Source organism: Microtus pennsylvanicus, chromosome 8 (genome assembly GCF_037038515.1).
Source record: "Microtus pennsylvanicus isolate mMicPen1 chromosome 8, mMicPen1.hap1, whole genome shotgun sequence".
Lineage (NCBI taxonomy): Eukaryota > Metazoa > Chordata > Mammalia > Rodentia > Cricetidae > Microtus > Microtus pennsylvanicus.
This window is the reverse complement of record NC_134586.1, coordinates 75,593,254-75,610,424: the sequence shown is the minus strand read 5'-3', so window position 1 is coordinate 75,610,424 and position 17,171 is coordinate 75,593,254. Positions and strand designations below refer to the sequence as shown.

The 17,171-nt window shown below is 36.9% G+C and overlaps 1 gene segment (V, D, J or C); it reads right to left on the bottom strand.

Moving 5' to 3' along the window:
- Positions 1 to 4,214: 4,214 nt before the first annotated feature.
- On the bottom strand, positions 4,215 to 4,967 carry LOC142855351 (immunoglobulin kappa variable 4-1-like). The segment is given in 2 exon segments: positions 4,215 to 4,654; positions 4,867 to 4,967. Coding segments are annotated over 2 exon segments (489 nt in total).
- Positions 4,968 to 17,171: the final 12,204 nt, after the last annotated feature.

The window sequence follows — 17,171 nt, the reverse complement described above, 5'->3', positions numbered from 1 at the left end:
ACACGCTGAAAGAGGGCAGTGGGGCCGAAGTGGGGAGGGCTCTGGATGGAAGCTGGGTGGTCTAGGAAGAAAGAGGCAGCACCCAGGGAGTAGAGGCCTTGCAGAGAGCCCAAGAAGGACAGGGGGCCAAGGAACCCCCGAGCTCCCTGTCCCAGGCTTGTGCCGCGGGCCAGAAACTCACCCCAATGCTGGTTCTCCTGGGGCCGAGAGATCAGGCCACCGTGCTGGTTGGGCAGCTCGCAAACAAAGCGCCTACCCTGCTTGGTGCAGGCAGGTCACAGAAACAAAGGAACTGCAGCCCGCCCGGGTGCCCCGAGGACTCGGACCCCGTGACTCATTTTCTTTATGGCTGTCTTGGCCCATTAATTCAGCACTGTTCAGATTCCAATGTAATAGTTTTTAGCATATGTGGTGATATTTTTTGTGCATTAACAAATAAAGCTTGCCTGAATATCAGAGTGCAGAATTAGCCACAATTGTTAACCACAGAGGCTAGACATTGGAGGCACACACCTTTAATTCCAGCTTTCGGGAACACAGAGGCAGACAGATCTCTGTAAATACAAGGCCACCCAGGAATACACAAAATTGATTCAGTCTAAAAGAAAAACAGCTCACACAAAAGTGATCCCAGCACTTGGCATCACATGCCTTTAACCTCAACACTAGGGAGGTGGAGACAGGAGTGATATGGCTGGGCATAGAGAGGAATACAAAGAGAGGAGACAGGAGCTCAGGGATTCAATCTGAGCAGTCAGTCTGAGAATACAATCTGAAGAGGCAGTCTGAAGACAGGATCACCCCTTTGATCTGAGTATTGGTAGAGGTAAGAACTCTAATGGCTGACCATTCTGCTTCTCTAATCCTTCACCTTTCATCCCTGATGGCTGACTCCACGGTTTTATTAATTAAGACCATTTGGAATGTGTGCTACAAGCATAATTAAGCCAACTTGCTTTTGGACCCCCATTCTCCCAGAAGATTTCCTTTCAACATTTGACTCTCAGCACATGTGCATAGTTAACAGGTACTTGCGGTTGAATAAAAGAAACAGTTGAATATATTTTCAATCTAGTTCAAAAATATGTGTGTCATTTTTGAAAAACGGGATCACATAAGGTTATTAATGAATGTTTATTAATATCTATAATTTTGTTGAGGATTCTTAATGTAATAGATTGTTGATTTACCTTCCTCTGCCCTAATGCTCAACTACATTGGAGTTTCTGGCTTATAGTGTTGGACATGCTGATATCGCCTTTCCTGATAATAATTATTCATCTAGTTCTCTGTTGAAAGTATGATTTTTCTGTGCTCTCCTGATTGAGATGATCTTTATTTTTCTATGTACATAGTATTACTGTTGTATTCTCTAAACTGCTATTTTCATCGTCATGAACTGCCATACCTTGTGATTTTCTTGTAATGTCTTTATTTCTCCCTCAATTTAAAATACAATTTTGTTGAACTTAGCTCAATTATTCCTGCATTATTTCTGAAATAGATTGCTCCATGCTTTTCCAGTCTTTAAGGATTTGAATGAGAGTTCAGGAGTCATCCTCATTTGTTTGTCTTTATAGTTGACTTAGCACCTTACCATTGCATATTTTGATATTTATTCTGTATTTTGCCTTTTTTATAGAATAAGCACAATCTATGACATGGAGAGATAACTCTCCAGTGATCGCTATCTGGGTAGCTAACTGCCTTTTTTTCATTTACTATTTTTTCTAAATAAGATTTTTTTCCATTCTTTCTTTATTCAATATACTCTATGTCTTTAGTTTTTATCAGCTCTTCTATATCTTATGCTTCTTTAGTATTTGTGTCTTCATCATATTCTAGAATTCTTTGACATTATAATCATCATATATTTTTAACCAACAATGTTTCAAAGCTATGTTTTTTTTTAATTTCAGTCTTCATACAGGATATACTTTCCTCTATTTTATTGAGTCTTATGGAGAATTTTTTGTTCTGTGTGAAAGGAAAAGTATAGGCTCAGGACCCATAAGATTAGTTCTCAGTACAAAGCATATGTTTGTTTTTCCCCGGATGAGCAGAAAGCAAGGAATAAGAGAAAAGGCAGAATATAGAGGAAGAGTGAGAATGGGATTGTAACTCTGGAAAGGGGGTTGGAGTATTTTTCATGGATTAAAAAGGACTGCATGTTAATACAGAGAGACAGATAAAGCACATAGGAAAATGGTAGTTTTATGAAGGCAGAAACCCAGTGATAGGATGAGATGTTTAATTTTAGTGGATATGTTAATTAGGTGAGCCAATGAGGACTTTGATTGCTGGATTTGGGTTCTTTAAGAGTTGGACCTTGATAGCCTCTGATTGAAGGATTGTCCATATAAGCAAATAGATCTTGTGTCTTGCTTCAGGAATGTAATCTAATAGTTTTAGCAGAGGTAGAGGCAAATGGGGAGAAAGGACAAGGCCTACCAGAGCTACATTCTTGCACTTATAGGTGTCCCTTCGCTGTGTGCTGTATTTGATAAGCTGAAATTTACTAACATTTTAATTGTGATTTTCCCTTGTTCACTTATTCTGCCATGTTGCTGATTATTTTATCCATCTTGTTTGTGTTTTCCTATATTTTACTAGCCATTCTCAGTACATCCTTTGCTGAATAAATATTTTGTTTGTATCTGTTGTGGTAATTAACTACTTTATGTATATGTTTTTAAATCATCACTCAATATTTTACCCAATTCTGATATTTGAGTTGAATCCTTGAGTGAATTAAGATCCTTTGGTATATAATTTTGCTTTGATTTTTCATGATCTTATGTTTGTGTATTATAATTCATATCTGTGGGTTTAAGTACCTCTTCTCATTTATTTGAGGCTTTTCTAACTGTAGCAAACTATATTCAAGGTCTCACTGACCAGAATTAGTCTGCTTTAAGGTATTTGGAAATAATCATTAATTTTATGCAATTTGTAACAAACTTGTTCCATGACATATCTTCAAAATAAGATAAGTTTCTTAATCAGGATGTGGACATAGTTAGAATATTTTATACTTGGGATAACAATATGTACCCCTTAAAATTGAGCCTTATTAATTGATATGAAATATAAGTACTTGAAGGCAGGATTTACTGATACAATATTATATCAACATTAGAGTGCAGGAAAGTGCCTTTGTCTTCACAATTGGGAGTCAGATACAGAGTCTTCAGGAGGACATGTGATCCCCAAAACAAAGACAAAAAATTCCACAATTTTCTTCCTTTACATACTTAGAATCCACATATTTAGAATCTGCAAAGGCTGTGTGTGTGTGTGTGTGTGTGTGTGTATTTCTGTATGAGTTTGTGTATGTTCCTGTGTGTGAATGTATATACATATGTGTGTGTGTGTGTGTATGTGGATATATGTGTATCCATGTATAAGTGTACATATGTGTGTGTGTGTGTGAGTGTTTGGGCATGGGTATATGAGCATGGGTGTGTGGGCATGGGAGCGCAAATAATATGACAGACAGAGAGAAAATTAGAAGATACTCTGTAAGAAAAGATTGCAGGAAGGGGAAGGAGAAATTGGGAGGTTAAGTACATATGTTCAAAAGATATGACATACTGGAAAAATCTTGCATTTAAGAAAATTATGTAAAGTAAATTTAAATCAATAAAAGATTTTAAGGGGCAACAAGGTGACTCACATGACAAAGACACTTGACAGCAAGCCTGATATCAAACCTCGATTTGAATCCCATTACTCAAATAACAAAGATAAGATCAAGTCCAGGCTGTCCTCTAACCTCCATATCTATACCATGTCAGCTGTACACCCAAAAATATACACACACAAACAGACAGACACACAAAAGTACACTCTCATGGTCACAGAGAAAGGTACTTAATTGACTAGAACACAATAAAAAGTTAAAGAAAAAAAACAGAAGAAATGGACGCCAGTAAGGAAGTAAGAAGCCTTCTAAAATCTATAAATGCAGGGAACACTTTTCCCTAGAGCTTCCAAAATGAAATACAGCTTGTAGTCATCATCACTTCAGCCCATAGAGTCTATTGATTGACATTGGAACCCCAGAAGTATAAAAAGCTAAAAACCTCATATATTCAAGAAACAGAGCTTGTGGTAACTTAGTTCTCCTTTGCAGTTTTGTATAAAACTTTCATACCAAAAACAAAAGAGTCATTGAACCCATTACAGTTTGCTGAGCTCTGCGAACTCTTTCATCAGAGTTTCAGAAAAACTGACTCTAAGGCAGAAGAGGGAAGTGTAAAGGACCAGGGCTGTGCATGATGAAGGCAGATGGTGAGATTCTCAGAAGAGGTTTTTGGTGGAGGCTGAAGCACTGTGGGAGGATACTCATAAGCTTGCATACAGTAGTAATGTCCCAGGTCTTCAGCCTGGACACTGTTGATGGTGAGAGTGAAATCTGTCTCAGCTCCACTGCCTATGAAGCGATCAGGGACCCCAGTGTCCCGAGTGGATGCCCAGTAGATTAGTCGTTTAGGAGACTGCCCTGGTTTCTGCTGGTACCAGTTCAAGTAGTTCTTCTTGCTATTACTGTTGTAAAGACTCTGACTGGCCCTGCAGCTAATCGTGATCTTCTCTCCTACTGACACAGCCAAGGAAGATGGAGACTGGGTCATTGTGATATCTGCACAGGCACCTGCAATCAGAAAAACAAATGATCATAAGTAATAAAAAAACACACAGAATTTAATACAGATGAAATTTGTCATTTTATAGCCTCATAATGTCATATTGTCAGAGTGTATATATTTTACAGTAGTGTAAAAATAGTGTCCTAGTGCATATTGTAAATTTCTTTTATACAAAGAAGTGACTCCAAAAAGATTATAATACATTTAAATTTCTCACCAGACACCAAGAGCAGCAGGGACATGAGTATTTGGGTCTGTGACTCCATATTGTTCCCCGTGCTTGTTTGATGTAACTCGGTTCTTTTCAAAAAGGCCTGCTTTATACATTCTGAGCAGCTGGGCTGGGCTGGAGTTTCTCATGCAAAGCAGTAATCAAATACATAAAGAAATGTCTGGACAGTGTATGTGAGTGACTGGTGTCAATCAGCAGGCAAAAATACAGTCGTGGGTAGTGTGAGCAATCCCTGAAAGAGATCAACATACTGCTCTCACAGACAGAAATCAATGAGGTGTTCTAATATCAACTTTAGGCTAAAATGCCTTACATATTTAAGTCAGTTTGCTTTTACAGCAATGTTTGGAAATTTACCTCATATTAACAGTACTAGGTACATAATAAAATAAAAATTCACAACAGCAAAAGAAACCTAGAGTGAGAAAATATAAACTAGAAAAAAGAAGGAGTGGAGATAAGAAAATAGGAAAGGTAGAGAAAGTGTGTATTGAGGCCAAATTTGTTTATCTCCCATCTGTAAATTTCCTCTTATACTGAAGACAATGAACAATGAGCTCCAGTTTCTTAGCTACACAAGAAACAGAGATTCAAAGCAGCTCAGAATTCACTCTATAGAAATTCTGGGGAACATTAATTTAAGATTAGAATGAGAGCTTTAATCTCAAAGCAAAGGGAAACCCAGCAGAAACTAAAAAGTATCCTTCACACAATTTCAGGGAACTGAAAGAGGACACTGAATTTGGGAAAGAGGGAGTGCAACAAAACAAACTAGATTTCTTCAAGTAGTCATGGCTGTAGACCAACACTGCCAAGAAAGTTCATTCCAAAAACTCATATTCTGGAGTAATCTTTAAATTAGCAGTACTAAAACTGGATAAAATGGTAATATTAACATAGTAACAAGCAAAAACCTCTGCAGCAAGGGGTAAATTCATGCTAAATCAAGCATTAATTTTCCAGAAACCAATAGACCACAACATCAGATATCGTTGCCATCCTAAGACAATAAGGTTTGAGTATGAATGAAAATCTATAGCACTAACAGAAATCAATACCATGACTGGATTTAGACTTGTGAACTATGAAAATGCAAATAAGAAATAAATTACAAACCCATTATTTTGTGAAAAGTGTAAGAAAGAGAAAAATGAAAAAGTAAACTATCATGGCAATTAGTAGAGATCATGTCTGTAATCCTAGAAAGGGAGTGAAATAAAGAGCAGAACTCTGAATTTGAGGTCAGCTTAAGGTACAAATTCCGGGTCAGTCTACTCTATGCATGGTGATAATCTCTCAAAAATGTATGTCATTTATCAAGGAATTACAATATAACTCAAGTGCTTGATATCCAAAGCAAAGTATTTAACTGACACTGAGATTTTAGCATTAAAACAAGAGTATTGTTGAAAATTAAATATGCATTTAAGTATATGAATTTCATTTATTTTATATTTATTATATAATTTTATACATCTACATTTTATGTGCAAAATTTTTAATAATTTCTAATAAGCATATTTAGATCTCTTTTGTAAACTGCTCACCCCCATCATAACAGAGAGATAAGATGTATGTTGAATACAGAAGTCTGAGTATCAAGGTCAAGAATATGACAGATGAGAAACTGCCAAAGTCAATGTCTAACAATTTGTGCTGTGCCCTCTAGCTTAGACAAACTTTGTACTTATTTTGTTACAGCTGCAGTGGCTCATATTGTGATTTCATCTCATTGACAAATGCTTATTCCGATTGAACGCATGGAGACATGGGCCTTACAAATTCAAAGGCTCCTGTCTTTGTTTTCACAGTATGTAAACGGAGAACATAGAGACTAAAAGGATAAAATTCCCATGCTCTTTTGTGCATAATAGAAAAGACAGTCCTTAGTTTGTGCTTTTACAACAAATCAAGTTTCAGTCCTGGTGCATTAGATTCCTTGGGCTATGATTAAAAGTGAAAAAAAAAGAAGTCAAGGAAGCATGGAATCTCAACAGGACAGTTGGTCTTAGATATTAACATTGTGTACCTGATATTGCTTGAAAATTTCATTGTATCCTGGCAACTGTACTGATCCTGACAATTGCCACTATATGCTGTTTCTGATAAAAAGTTTGATTGTTCTCAATAAAAATGTCACAGTCTCAGTCTTGCTGTGGCCCCTCCAAAAAAAGTGAACAAACTACAAGCTCCTGACTATAAACAACACAGCTTAATTTGCTCCCAAGTTTGGAGTCAGAAAGTCTGATGTTGATGACTTTGGTGTCATGCAACACAGTAATCCACTTCTATGGACACCACTGTGAAGAAAGGCCCATGGAAGTCATATTTCATTCTCAAAACCATCAAAATCGAGGCTAAGATTGTCATCATACAATCTCCACATACAGTACTATAGCATAAAATGCAAATGTCCCTACTTAGATGGCCAACTGTTATCACGTGTTGTTTACCTTTATAACATCATAGAAAATAGCTTTCAATTCTTTGAAAGGAAGAACAATAGATCAATAAGTTAAAGCTGAGTTTTCTGCCCCATGGGAAACACAGCTTCCCTCTGGAAAAATCTTAATTGTTCTTTCTGGTTCACCATGCGCAGTATGGAGATAAGCAGTAGAAGAATAAACATTATCCAATCTATTCAAAATAAGTAGATATTATTGAAAGTAAAGGAAGTTCCAGAGTATCTGTAATCTGTGTTTTTCTGAAATTGGTTAGTGACTGCTACAAGATGTTTTGTGTCTTCTGTATTCTTTTCAGTTTGGTCTTGAGATAGAAACCAAAGTGAAAACGTAAGATCACTTCATTCAAATAATAATTTAATATAAAATCATGAAAATGACTATAAATGATGAAAAGACAGAACAGAAAGAACAAGAAGTGTGTGCTGCTGGAGTGACTACAAACTGGTATGCTCAAGGTGAACTTCCGTGTACAGGTCCACTAGAAATATTCCTGACCATGTGTATATCACATAAAATACAAATACTTCCACAACCATGTCTATGGCTACGCTATTCACAGTAGTCAGAATTCAAATCAGTGTCAACCAACCTATAAATGGATAATAAAAAGGGGACAAATCTGCCAAGAAAATTACTCAGCTCTCATAAAAATAGAAATCACATAAATGTATGACTTTTTACCTGTGGCTATATATACATACATACATACATATATATATATATATATATATATATATATATATATATATATATATATATATAGACTCATTACATATATAAGTACAATACTTACTTATCTGTCTTTAGATTTGAAATTCAGCCAACTTCTCGTCCAGGCTTATTAATAGTAGTCTTGATTAGCAATACCACTCTTGGGAATATACCCAAGAGATGCCCTATCATACAACAAAAGTATATGCTCAACTATGTTCATAGCAGCATTGCTTGTAATAGCCAGAACCTGGAAACAACCTAGATGCCCTTCAATGGAAGAATGGATGAAGAAAGTATGGAATATATACATATTAGAGTACTACTCAGCAGTAAAAAATAGGGACTTCTTGTATTTTGCAGGCAAATGGATGGAAATAGAAAACACTATCCTGAGTGAGGTAAGCCAGACCCAAAAAGAGGAACATGGGATGTACTCACTCATATTTGGTTTCAAGCCATAAATAAAGGACATTGAGCCTATAATTAGTGATCTTAGAGAAGAAAAATAAGAAGGAGAACCCAAAGAAAAACATATAGGCATTTTCCTGAATATTAACCTTCATTAGGCGATGAAATGAGACAGAGACAGAGACCCACATTGGAGCACCGGACAGAAATCTCAAGGTCCAAATCAGGAGCAGAAGGAAAGAGACCACGAGCAAGGAACTTAGGACCGCGAGGGGTGCACCCACATACTGAGACAATGGGGATGTTCTATTGGGAACTCACTAAGGCCAGTTGGCCTGGGTCTGAAGAAGCCTGGGATAAAACCGGACTCGCTGAACATAGCGGACAATGAGGATTGCTGAGAACTCAAGAACAATGGCAATTGGTTTTTGATCCTACTGCACGTACTGGCTTTGTGGGAGCCTAGGCAGTTTGGATGCTCACCTTACTAGACCTGGATGGAGGTGGGTGGTCCTTGGCCTTCCCACAGGGCAGGGAACCCTGATTGCTCTTTGGGCTGACAATGGAGGGGTACTTGATTGGGAGAGGGGGAGGGAAATGGGAGGCGGTGGCGGGGAAATCATAAATAAATAAATAAATAAATAAATAAATAAATAAATAAATAAATAAAAATAGTAGTCTTGAAATCTTCTACATCCATGATGCTTTCCTTCCTGCATATTGCATCAGTAACTGTGGCAGTTATTGAACAATGTGGATTATGTGTATAATCCTGGCACATGAGTCTCTGAGTCAGGACCTTGGAAATGTCAAGGCAATCTTGGGAAACTTAGTGAGACCAAATAATAAAAAGAAAAAAGAAAAATGTTTTTACCAACAACCATAGTTGTCTTTCAATGAGATGTTTTTGAGTATCCAAACAAGAATATAGCCTTGATAACACTTTGACTGTAACCTCTGAGGACCTGAGGAGATGAACCAGACACCACCTGCTCAGATAAGAGGCACTGAGCTCATAAATCACGAGATTATTGCTCAGTGTCTTAGCTGGGGTCATACGTGTGGATTCTAGGGAATTTTTCTAGCAACACAGTTCTCCCTAACCCCATAATGACTTCTCCATCCAGATATCTCATTTCTTATATAGTGATATTCTAATACCATTTTATCTACTACAAAATTGATTCAGGATACTATTTATTCTGTTTTATTGAGCATGTTGATAAGTTCTTTGATCTGTGTATTGTATTTGATACATTGAAATTTTAATTCCCAGCACTTAATTGTGTTGTTTCACCTGACTCACTATTTTCTGCTGTGTAACTGATTAACTTTTATCCATTTTGCTTATCTTTGCCTAGTATCACTAGCTTTCCTCATTACAGCCTTGAAAGAATAATTTTTTTCATTGTATATTTTCCAGTGAGTCACCATTTTATGAGTATGCTTTTGAAATATTCACCCAGAATTTTAATTTTACCTATTTCAGATCTTTGAGTTGAATCCTGTGAGAATTATGATCCTTTGGGGGATGTCATTTTTCACTTAATGTTTGTTTTTACTTTTTTCTTTTTTAATAATTTATTTTTATTTTAAGTGCGTTGTTATTTTGCATGTCTGATTCTCTGGAACTGGTGTCACAGAAAATTATGAGCTACCACGCAGGTGCTGAGAATTGAACCTGGGTTCTGTGGATGAGCAGTCAGTGCTCTTAACCATTGAGCTATCTCTCCAGCCTGAACATTTTTATTTTACTATGCATACAGTGCAACTTAACTTTTAAGGATCTTGAATTCCTGTGTCACAATTCATATCTCTTGGCTTAAACACCCCTTATGGTTTAGTTGAGACTCTTCTAAATTTATCAGCTTATACCCAAGGGTTTACTGCCCAGAATTAATCAGTGAACTACTCAGTTTTAAGGCTTTGGGAGATCCCCAGCAGTTGTATGTAATCTGTAACACACTTGTTGATTAGTTAGCACATTGTTTTTACATGAAAAAACAAAATATTCCCTTCTAAAACCATCAAGCTTTATCAATTGATATAAAACGTTAATACAGAAAAGTAGCATTTGCTGTCACAAAACAATATTCAACACTAATGTGAAGGAAAGTTTATCAGTTTTCACAATTGGAAATAAGATGTGGAGAATTCAGGGGGAGATATGACCCCAGCAACAGGGACAAGAATTATCACATTTTTTTTCATTTGCAGATCCTAAGTGTGTGGATTCTGGGTATGTAAAGTTCATATGTATGCATTATATAAATATCATGTATGTGGATATGTACATATATGTATTTCAGTATATGTTTTATCTGTGTATGTATATTCATATATTGTGTGAGTGTGTTTGTATTTTGACACAGACAGAGAGATAAAGGTTGAAGGAGGCCTAGGTAAAAAGATAGCAGGAAAGGGATGAAAAGTGGGGAAGGTTAGTGCATATGGACAAAACATAAGAAATATTAGAAAAACATAGAATTTAAGAAAATTGTATAAAATGAATTTACATCAATAAAATATTTTAAGGGGAAGCAAGATGACCAGATAGCAAAGAGACTTTCCGCCAAACCTGAGGAAAACCTGAGCTTGATACCCAAAACCCAAATGACAAAGAGTTAATCAAGTCCCAGTGTCCGTCTGAGCTCTACTAACTTGACATGGCACATTTTACCTAGGGACATGCACATACATATATACAGATAGAGGTAATTAATTAACTAAAGTATAGTAAAAGTTAAAAGAATTCATGAAGAAAGAAAAGAAATAGATGAAATATGCAGCAGTAAAGAAGAAAGAAATCATTCCAGAATCTGGCAAGAGCAGGAAACACTGCTTTCTAGAGCTTCCAAACTAAAATAGAGGTTGTCATGTCATCAGTTCAGCTCATGGACACTTCTGATGCACATCAGAACTGCAATAGTATAAAAGATAAACATTGCATCTTCAAACAACAGAGTTTTTGGTTATGTGTTGCAGAAGAATAGAAAGACAATGCTGAGTTTTCCTTAGCATTATCATATACAGCTTTTTTTCCTACCAAAAGACAAAAGAGACATTAAGCCTATTATGTTCCGGGCTAAGCAAACATATTCCATCAGAGTTTCTGGCATGCTGGCTCTCAGGCAGAGCAGGGGGATGTGCAGATTTATAGTTCTTTATGGTGCAGACACTTGTTGAAACTCTTAGAGCAGGTTTGTGTTGAAGGGTGAAGCACTAAGGATGACGTGCAATAACGATGTTGACAGTAATAATTTCCCAGATCGTCAGCAAGGACACTGCTGGTGGTGAGAGTGAAATCTGTCTGTGATCCACTGCTTATGCAGTAATCAGGGTCCCCAGTTTTCCAAATGAATGACCTGTAGATCAGCAGTTTAGGAGACTGTCCTGGTTTCTGCTAGTAACAGGCCAAATAGTGCTTAAGGTTTGAGTAAAGACTCTGACTAGACTGGGAGCTGGTGGTAACCTTCCCTCCTTCATACACAGTCATGTAGGATGGATATGGAGTCATCATAATTTCCATGTGATTGTGAGCTTTATGGAATTAATATTGCCATTGACTTCTACTTTTAAACCATGGTGATCTAATAAGATGCATGGAGTTATTTCAGATTTTTTGTATTTGTTTAGGTTTGTTGTGTTACCGAGTATGTGGTCAATGATGGGAAGATTCCATGAGGTGCTGAGAAGAAGGTATATTTTTTTTATGTTTTGATGGTGCTATAGAAGCTCCTTCTTTTCCTTAGTCAATAGCCTTTATAATACCAGCCCACTGAGGCATGGTCTCTTATACTTTAAAAAAGCAGCAGGAAACTGGTGCTCTCTATTGCTTCTTTCTTCTCTCTTTCCTTTCTGGTTGCTAGACTCTGTTTCCTGTTTGTGAGGAGAAGAATTTTGTTTGGTATGGTGATCTTTTAAAGAAATAACCCCTTTTATTATCCGTAATTCTTAACTGGTATGGTATTGTTTTGAGGCTTCATCTGGTGCAGAGCGTTTGGGTTTAGAACCTTCTCTTTCTGCAGGCCTCAGTCTCTGTGTGGAGACAGCAGTTCATATAGAATCTCACACAGAGGCTTTTCTATGGATCATCTGAAGTTCTTTTCTCTTTACAAGCCTTGGATTGGCTTCAAGTACCCATGCATCCTAGCATTTGCCTCCCACCAAGGCGCACTGCAGACATTTCAATGAGATGTGGACTTCCCCCTTCTGAGCTAGCTGTTCTGAGACATTCTAATGATTTGTTTGCATTTGCCTATTCCATTGCTCTAGACATCTGCAGAGCACACAGTCTGTGATTTATCTTTTAAAAATTGTGCTCTAAAATCAGATTTCAGACCAGCCACAGATAAATTCACATTCACCTTTGCACCCTTCTGGGTTAGTTTTGTAGGTGGCCAGAGACACTTACTGGCAGGTAACTGCTATTGCACCTAATCCAGCAGACTGAAACCCAGGAAAGACTTCACATCCTGAATATAGAGCATAAATTGCTAATTTAAAAGAACAAGTGTGATCCTATCAGAAATTTTCTAGTACAAGTCTAGGTTATCATCTGTGGAAGCAAAGTCCTATCAAAAATCTCCTAGCACAATGTCTAATTACCTTTGGATAACAGGATTAAATCTTCTGCAGGAAACTGTCTGAACACTCATATAGACATAGGTCAGGCTTCCTGTCCTAGAGACAGTCTCCAAATAAATCCAGGTAGAGAACAGGGCGTCTTTAACTGGGGAGAGGTATTAGGAGAGGTTTCCTCTATGTTTCCATGTTTAGAGAGTTCTGCCAGTCCATGGTAGTCTGCGACCTCTGACTGACAGGGTCTCCCAGCATCTATCCAGGCTTGTTTAAAAATACTAAAGCCCCAAAGATTGATGTGTATGTATTTGAAGCTGTTGTGTTCTTTTATTAACTCATTTCCTTTTGATTGAGCACTGTTCAAATTCTAATGTAACAGATATCAACAGAGCTATGCCAGCTTGGTGTGGGACCCCATTCTCTTTGTAGATTTGCTTCTATCACTTGATATTCGACATATGTGTACTGTTCCTAGTTAGATGTGTTTCTTCAAGAAAACAGATAGCTGGATAGAGCTTTTATACCTAGTCTAAAAATATGTATTATTCTTCCTTAATTGGGGTCACATAAGATTATTAATAAATGTTTATTATTTACTATCATTTTGATAGAGTTTCATTGTGTTTTAGATTGTTACTTATTTTCCTTTTCCTCTACTACTTAAGTATATTGGAGTTTCTGGCTTATAGTATTGGACATACTGATATCGCTTTTCCTGATAATTATTTATCTATCCCTCTAATGACATTAACATTTTGTCTGTGCTCTCGCGATTGAGGTGGTCTTTCTTTTTTCTGTGTGCATAGTATTTTAATGATGTATATGTATGTGATGCTATGAGGGTATCTGGGGGCCTAAGGTTATTGTATATGCATGAGAGACAGAGAATGAAAACTTAAGGAAGTTCCCAATCTCAAGGTCAAGAACAGGAGAAATGAGGACCTGCCCCTATCAATGTCTAACAGGTTGGTCTGTGCTCTCTATCTTTGATAAACTTTGTATTTTGCTTTGTGATAGCTATGATGAACTCAGATTGTGCTTTGATATCACTTACTGCTGCTCTTTTCAGTGTGGATACATGGAGACTGGGGTCTTATAAATCCAAAGACTCCTGCAGTTAAACATGTGTTTTCACAGTATGTAAGGGAAAATATGGAAACTAAAAGGACAAAAATCCATTTTCTTTAATGTTTCATAGGAAAAGTCTGACTGTTCTTAGTTACTGCTTTTCACACAAGTCAAATTTTTATCCCTGGTGCATTTGCTTTATCAATGGCAGCTGGCAACCTCATGGCCATCTATGCTCTGCAGTTTGAAAAAGTACAGATGTCTAAAATTCTTTCTTATTATTTAAAAGATAAGATTCTTTGGTGAGGAGTGAGAGCTGCAGGTGTATGTTGGTACAGTCATAATTATTTAGAATACTTACATTGGCTTAGGAAAATAGTTCTTGTGGGTTTTCTTCTAGGGTTCATGAAAACTCCAGACACAAGTACGTGCCTTACTTAACAATACCAGGCATAAATACTGCCCTACTGAGCAAACCTTACATCCAAGTAGGCCATTATTATTGTTCACTGAAAATACAAATTAGCAACTACTGCAACATTAATGATATCTTTCTGAATCCTTCATGGTTGTGGATCATTGACTTTAGAGTCAAAAAGAAATGTTGAATACTTTTCTCCCTGGGTAGCTTATATGAAACTTACAAAGTGGATGAAGTAGTTCTCATGGAAGTATCTTCCATGCCAATTTCTGACAGATTCTTCAAATTCCTGTGAACAAAATATGTGTTGTATTTAAAAAGGGTTTTATTTACTTTCAAATCCTGAGAGAAAACTGAGGGCAACTACAACAGCAAACACTGAATTGGGAATTTCGAGGCCTACAATGCATTGTAGGTCAGGTGAGTTCTCCCATATTTGGAACTGGAATTTGTGTTAGATGGTCTATGGCTCTTAGTAGTACCACTACAAGCACATTAGTGTAGCTCTATTCAAATTCATGTTTATGTATGTATATTTACTTATGTATATTATATATGTAATGTCAACTAAACATAAAATTATTCATCTCCTTATAATTTTTCCAAACATCCTTAGGGTTATCTGTCCCATATCCTATCCACTTTTTCTGTATTACCTCCCTGTCTCTACATCACTTAGATTCATCTCCTATCCCTTTTTCCCATTTCTCCATTTTTTTGCCTGTGTTCCATTAGCTCTCTTGTTATAACTTCTCCCTCCTCCATGATCCCATTCTACTTTCCTCATTTGTGAAGTTCTTCAAGGATATAAACTCAGATCTAGAGATTTGTATCGAGGACCCACAAAATATAAAGTATTTGATTTTGCCTTTCTGGGACAGTCATCAAGTTCCATCAATAAGCAGATATAATGGCAGGTGTAATTGTAGCTATAATAACAGATGGTAACATTAAGAGAGAAATTATCTGAATGGATCTAATCTACACAGCAGCCGTTAGAACCTGGACATCAGCTCAAAGAAAAGCAGAAAGGCTCAATATATGAAAAGGACTTGATGTAAAGGATAGTTATAGATGATGGCTTTGGAATGTTTAAAACCATGCCCAACTTATTAATTTAGATCTTGATTGAGCTTGTCCTGAGATCCAAGACACACAATATTTGCAAATGGACGACTAATATGAAGGAAGCATTCCTGGACTATTTCAAAACTACTTGTTCTTCTAAGCAGCACAGCCATAAAAATTAGAATAATCAGAAAAATTCAGTCTTAAAAGCATGCTATAAAGATATTAATTAGGATTAGTATCTTAAAAATGATTAAAGCATACTTTAGCACTGAGTGCTCTCTTGGACCTTCAATTCTACTTAGGTATAAAGTGCAGCATACAGGTCCTTGTGCGGACAGGACACTGTTTGAATAACAGGCTGTGTAGAGAGAGGGAAGCTGCTGTTTTAGACAGTGCCTAACAGGCCAAGCTCTAAATGGAGTTTGTGATTCAGGCTGAAATACTCAGGGAGAGACTATAACAGAGTAATAACCTGTCACATCTTCAGTCTGAGTGCTGATGGCAGTGAGAATGAATTCTGGCCTAGACCCACTGCCCCTGGCTCAGGCAAGATGCCTGGTTTATAACTAGATGAACAGATGAAGGGCCTGACTCTGCTTTTGTCAGTATTAGGCTAAATATCTTGCTGTTAGAGCTCCATGTAGAAAGCATTCAACTTTCAGCTGATGGTGATACTCTCTGCTGCAGATATGGACATGGTGGCTCTATAGTTCACCTACTTCCCTTCACAACCTATTACTCCTTCAGACCTCAACTGAAGAAGCCTACAGGGCATAGCTTCTCCTAGAGTTATCAATTGGAAATAGTGTCAGATCCAAGCTCTGTTAAAGTATGTTTTAATTTGTGCACACAATAAAATGCATATATAGAACTCCACAATGTGGTATGTAGATGGGATTGTAATTTATTATCACTTCAATTTCATTGAGTTTTTTGGTAGGATGGCTGGTGATTTGAGACATGCAGCAAGAACTTTTTTGGCTGCTATTTACATTTTTCCTCCTATGATATTTCCCCAATATCATAATAATTATTTCTGCAACATATTGAAGTTTTAATAATTATATATCTGCTCATCTTGTTGACCATTGACTACAATCTGAGCATTTGCAATGGAGGTTAAGGCAGTAGGAAGAGGAATTTTCATCCAATCCATGCTAAACAGTCCATGCTACACAAGAACAGAGTCAGACATGATCTCAAATATATAACTCAAATGTATAAAAAAGACACACACTGCTCTCTCCTACTACATCAACATGCACAAATGATATAATTTATATGACGTTAACAACATAATTCTCTATTCCATAATATTATTTCACTTCTGCAATGAGGCCAAACCTTCTGCTCTATATGAGACAGTAGTTAGTACTGGCAATTAGATGACATTAGGCAAAAGTTTACCCAGAAAAGAATATAATGAAGAACAGTTACAATTGTGAGAGTGAGGATCCCACCAATAGCTTAAAAACAAAAACTAAAGGTATAATGTCTTCCCTATCCTAATTATGGAAACATAGGAACTAGAGTGATGTCTCAGCAGTTAACAGTACTGATTG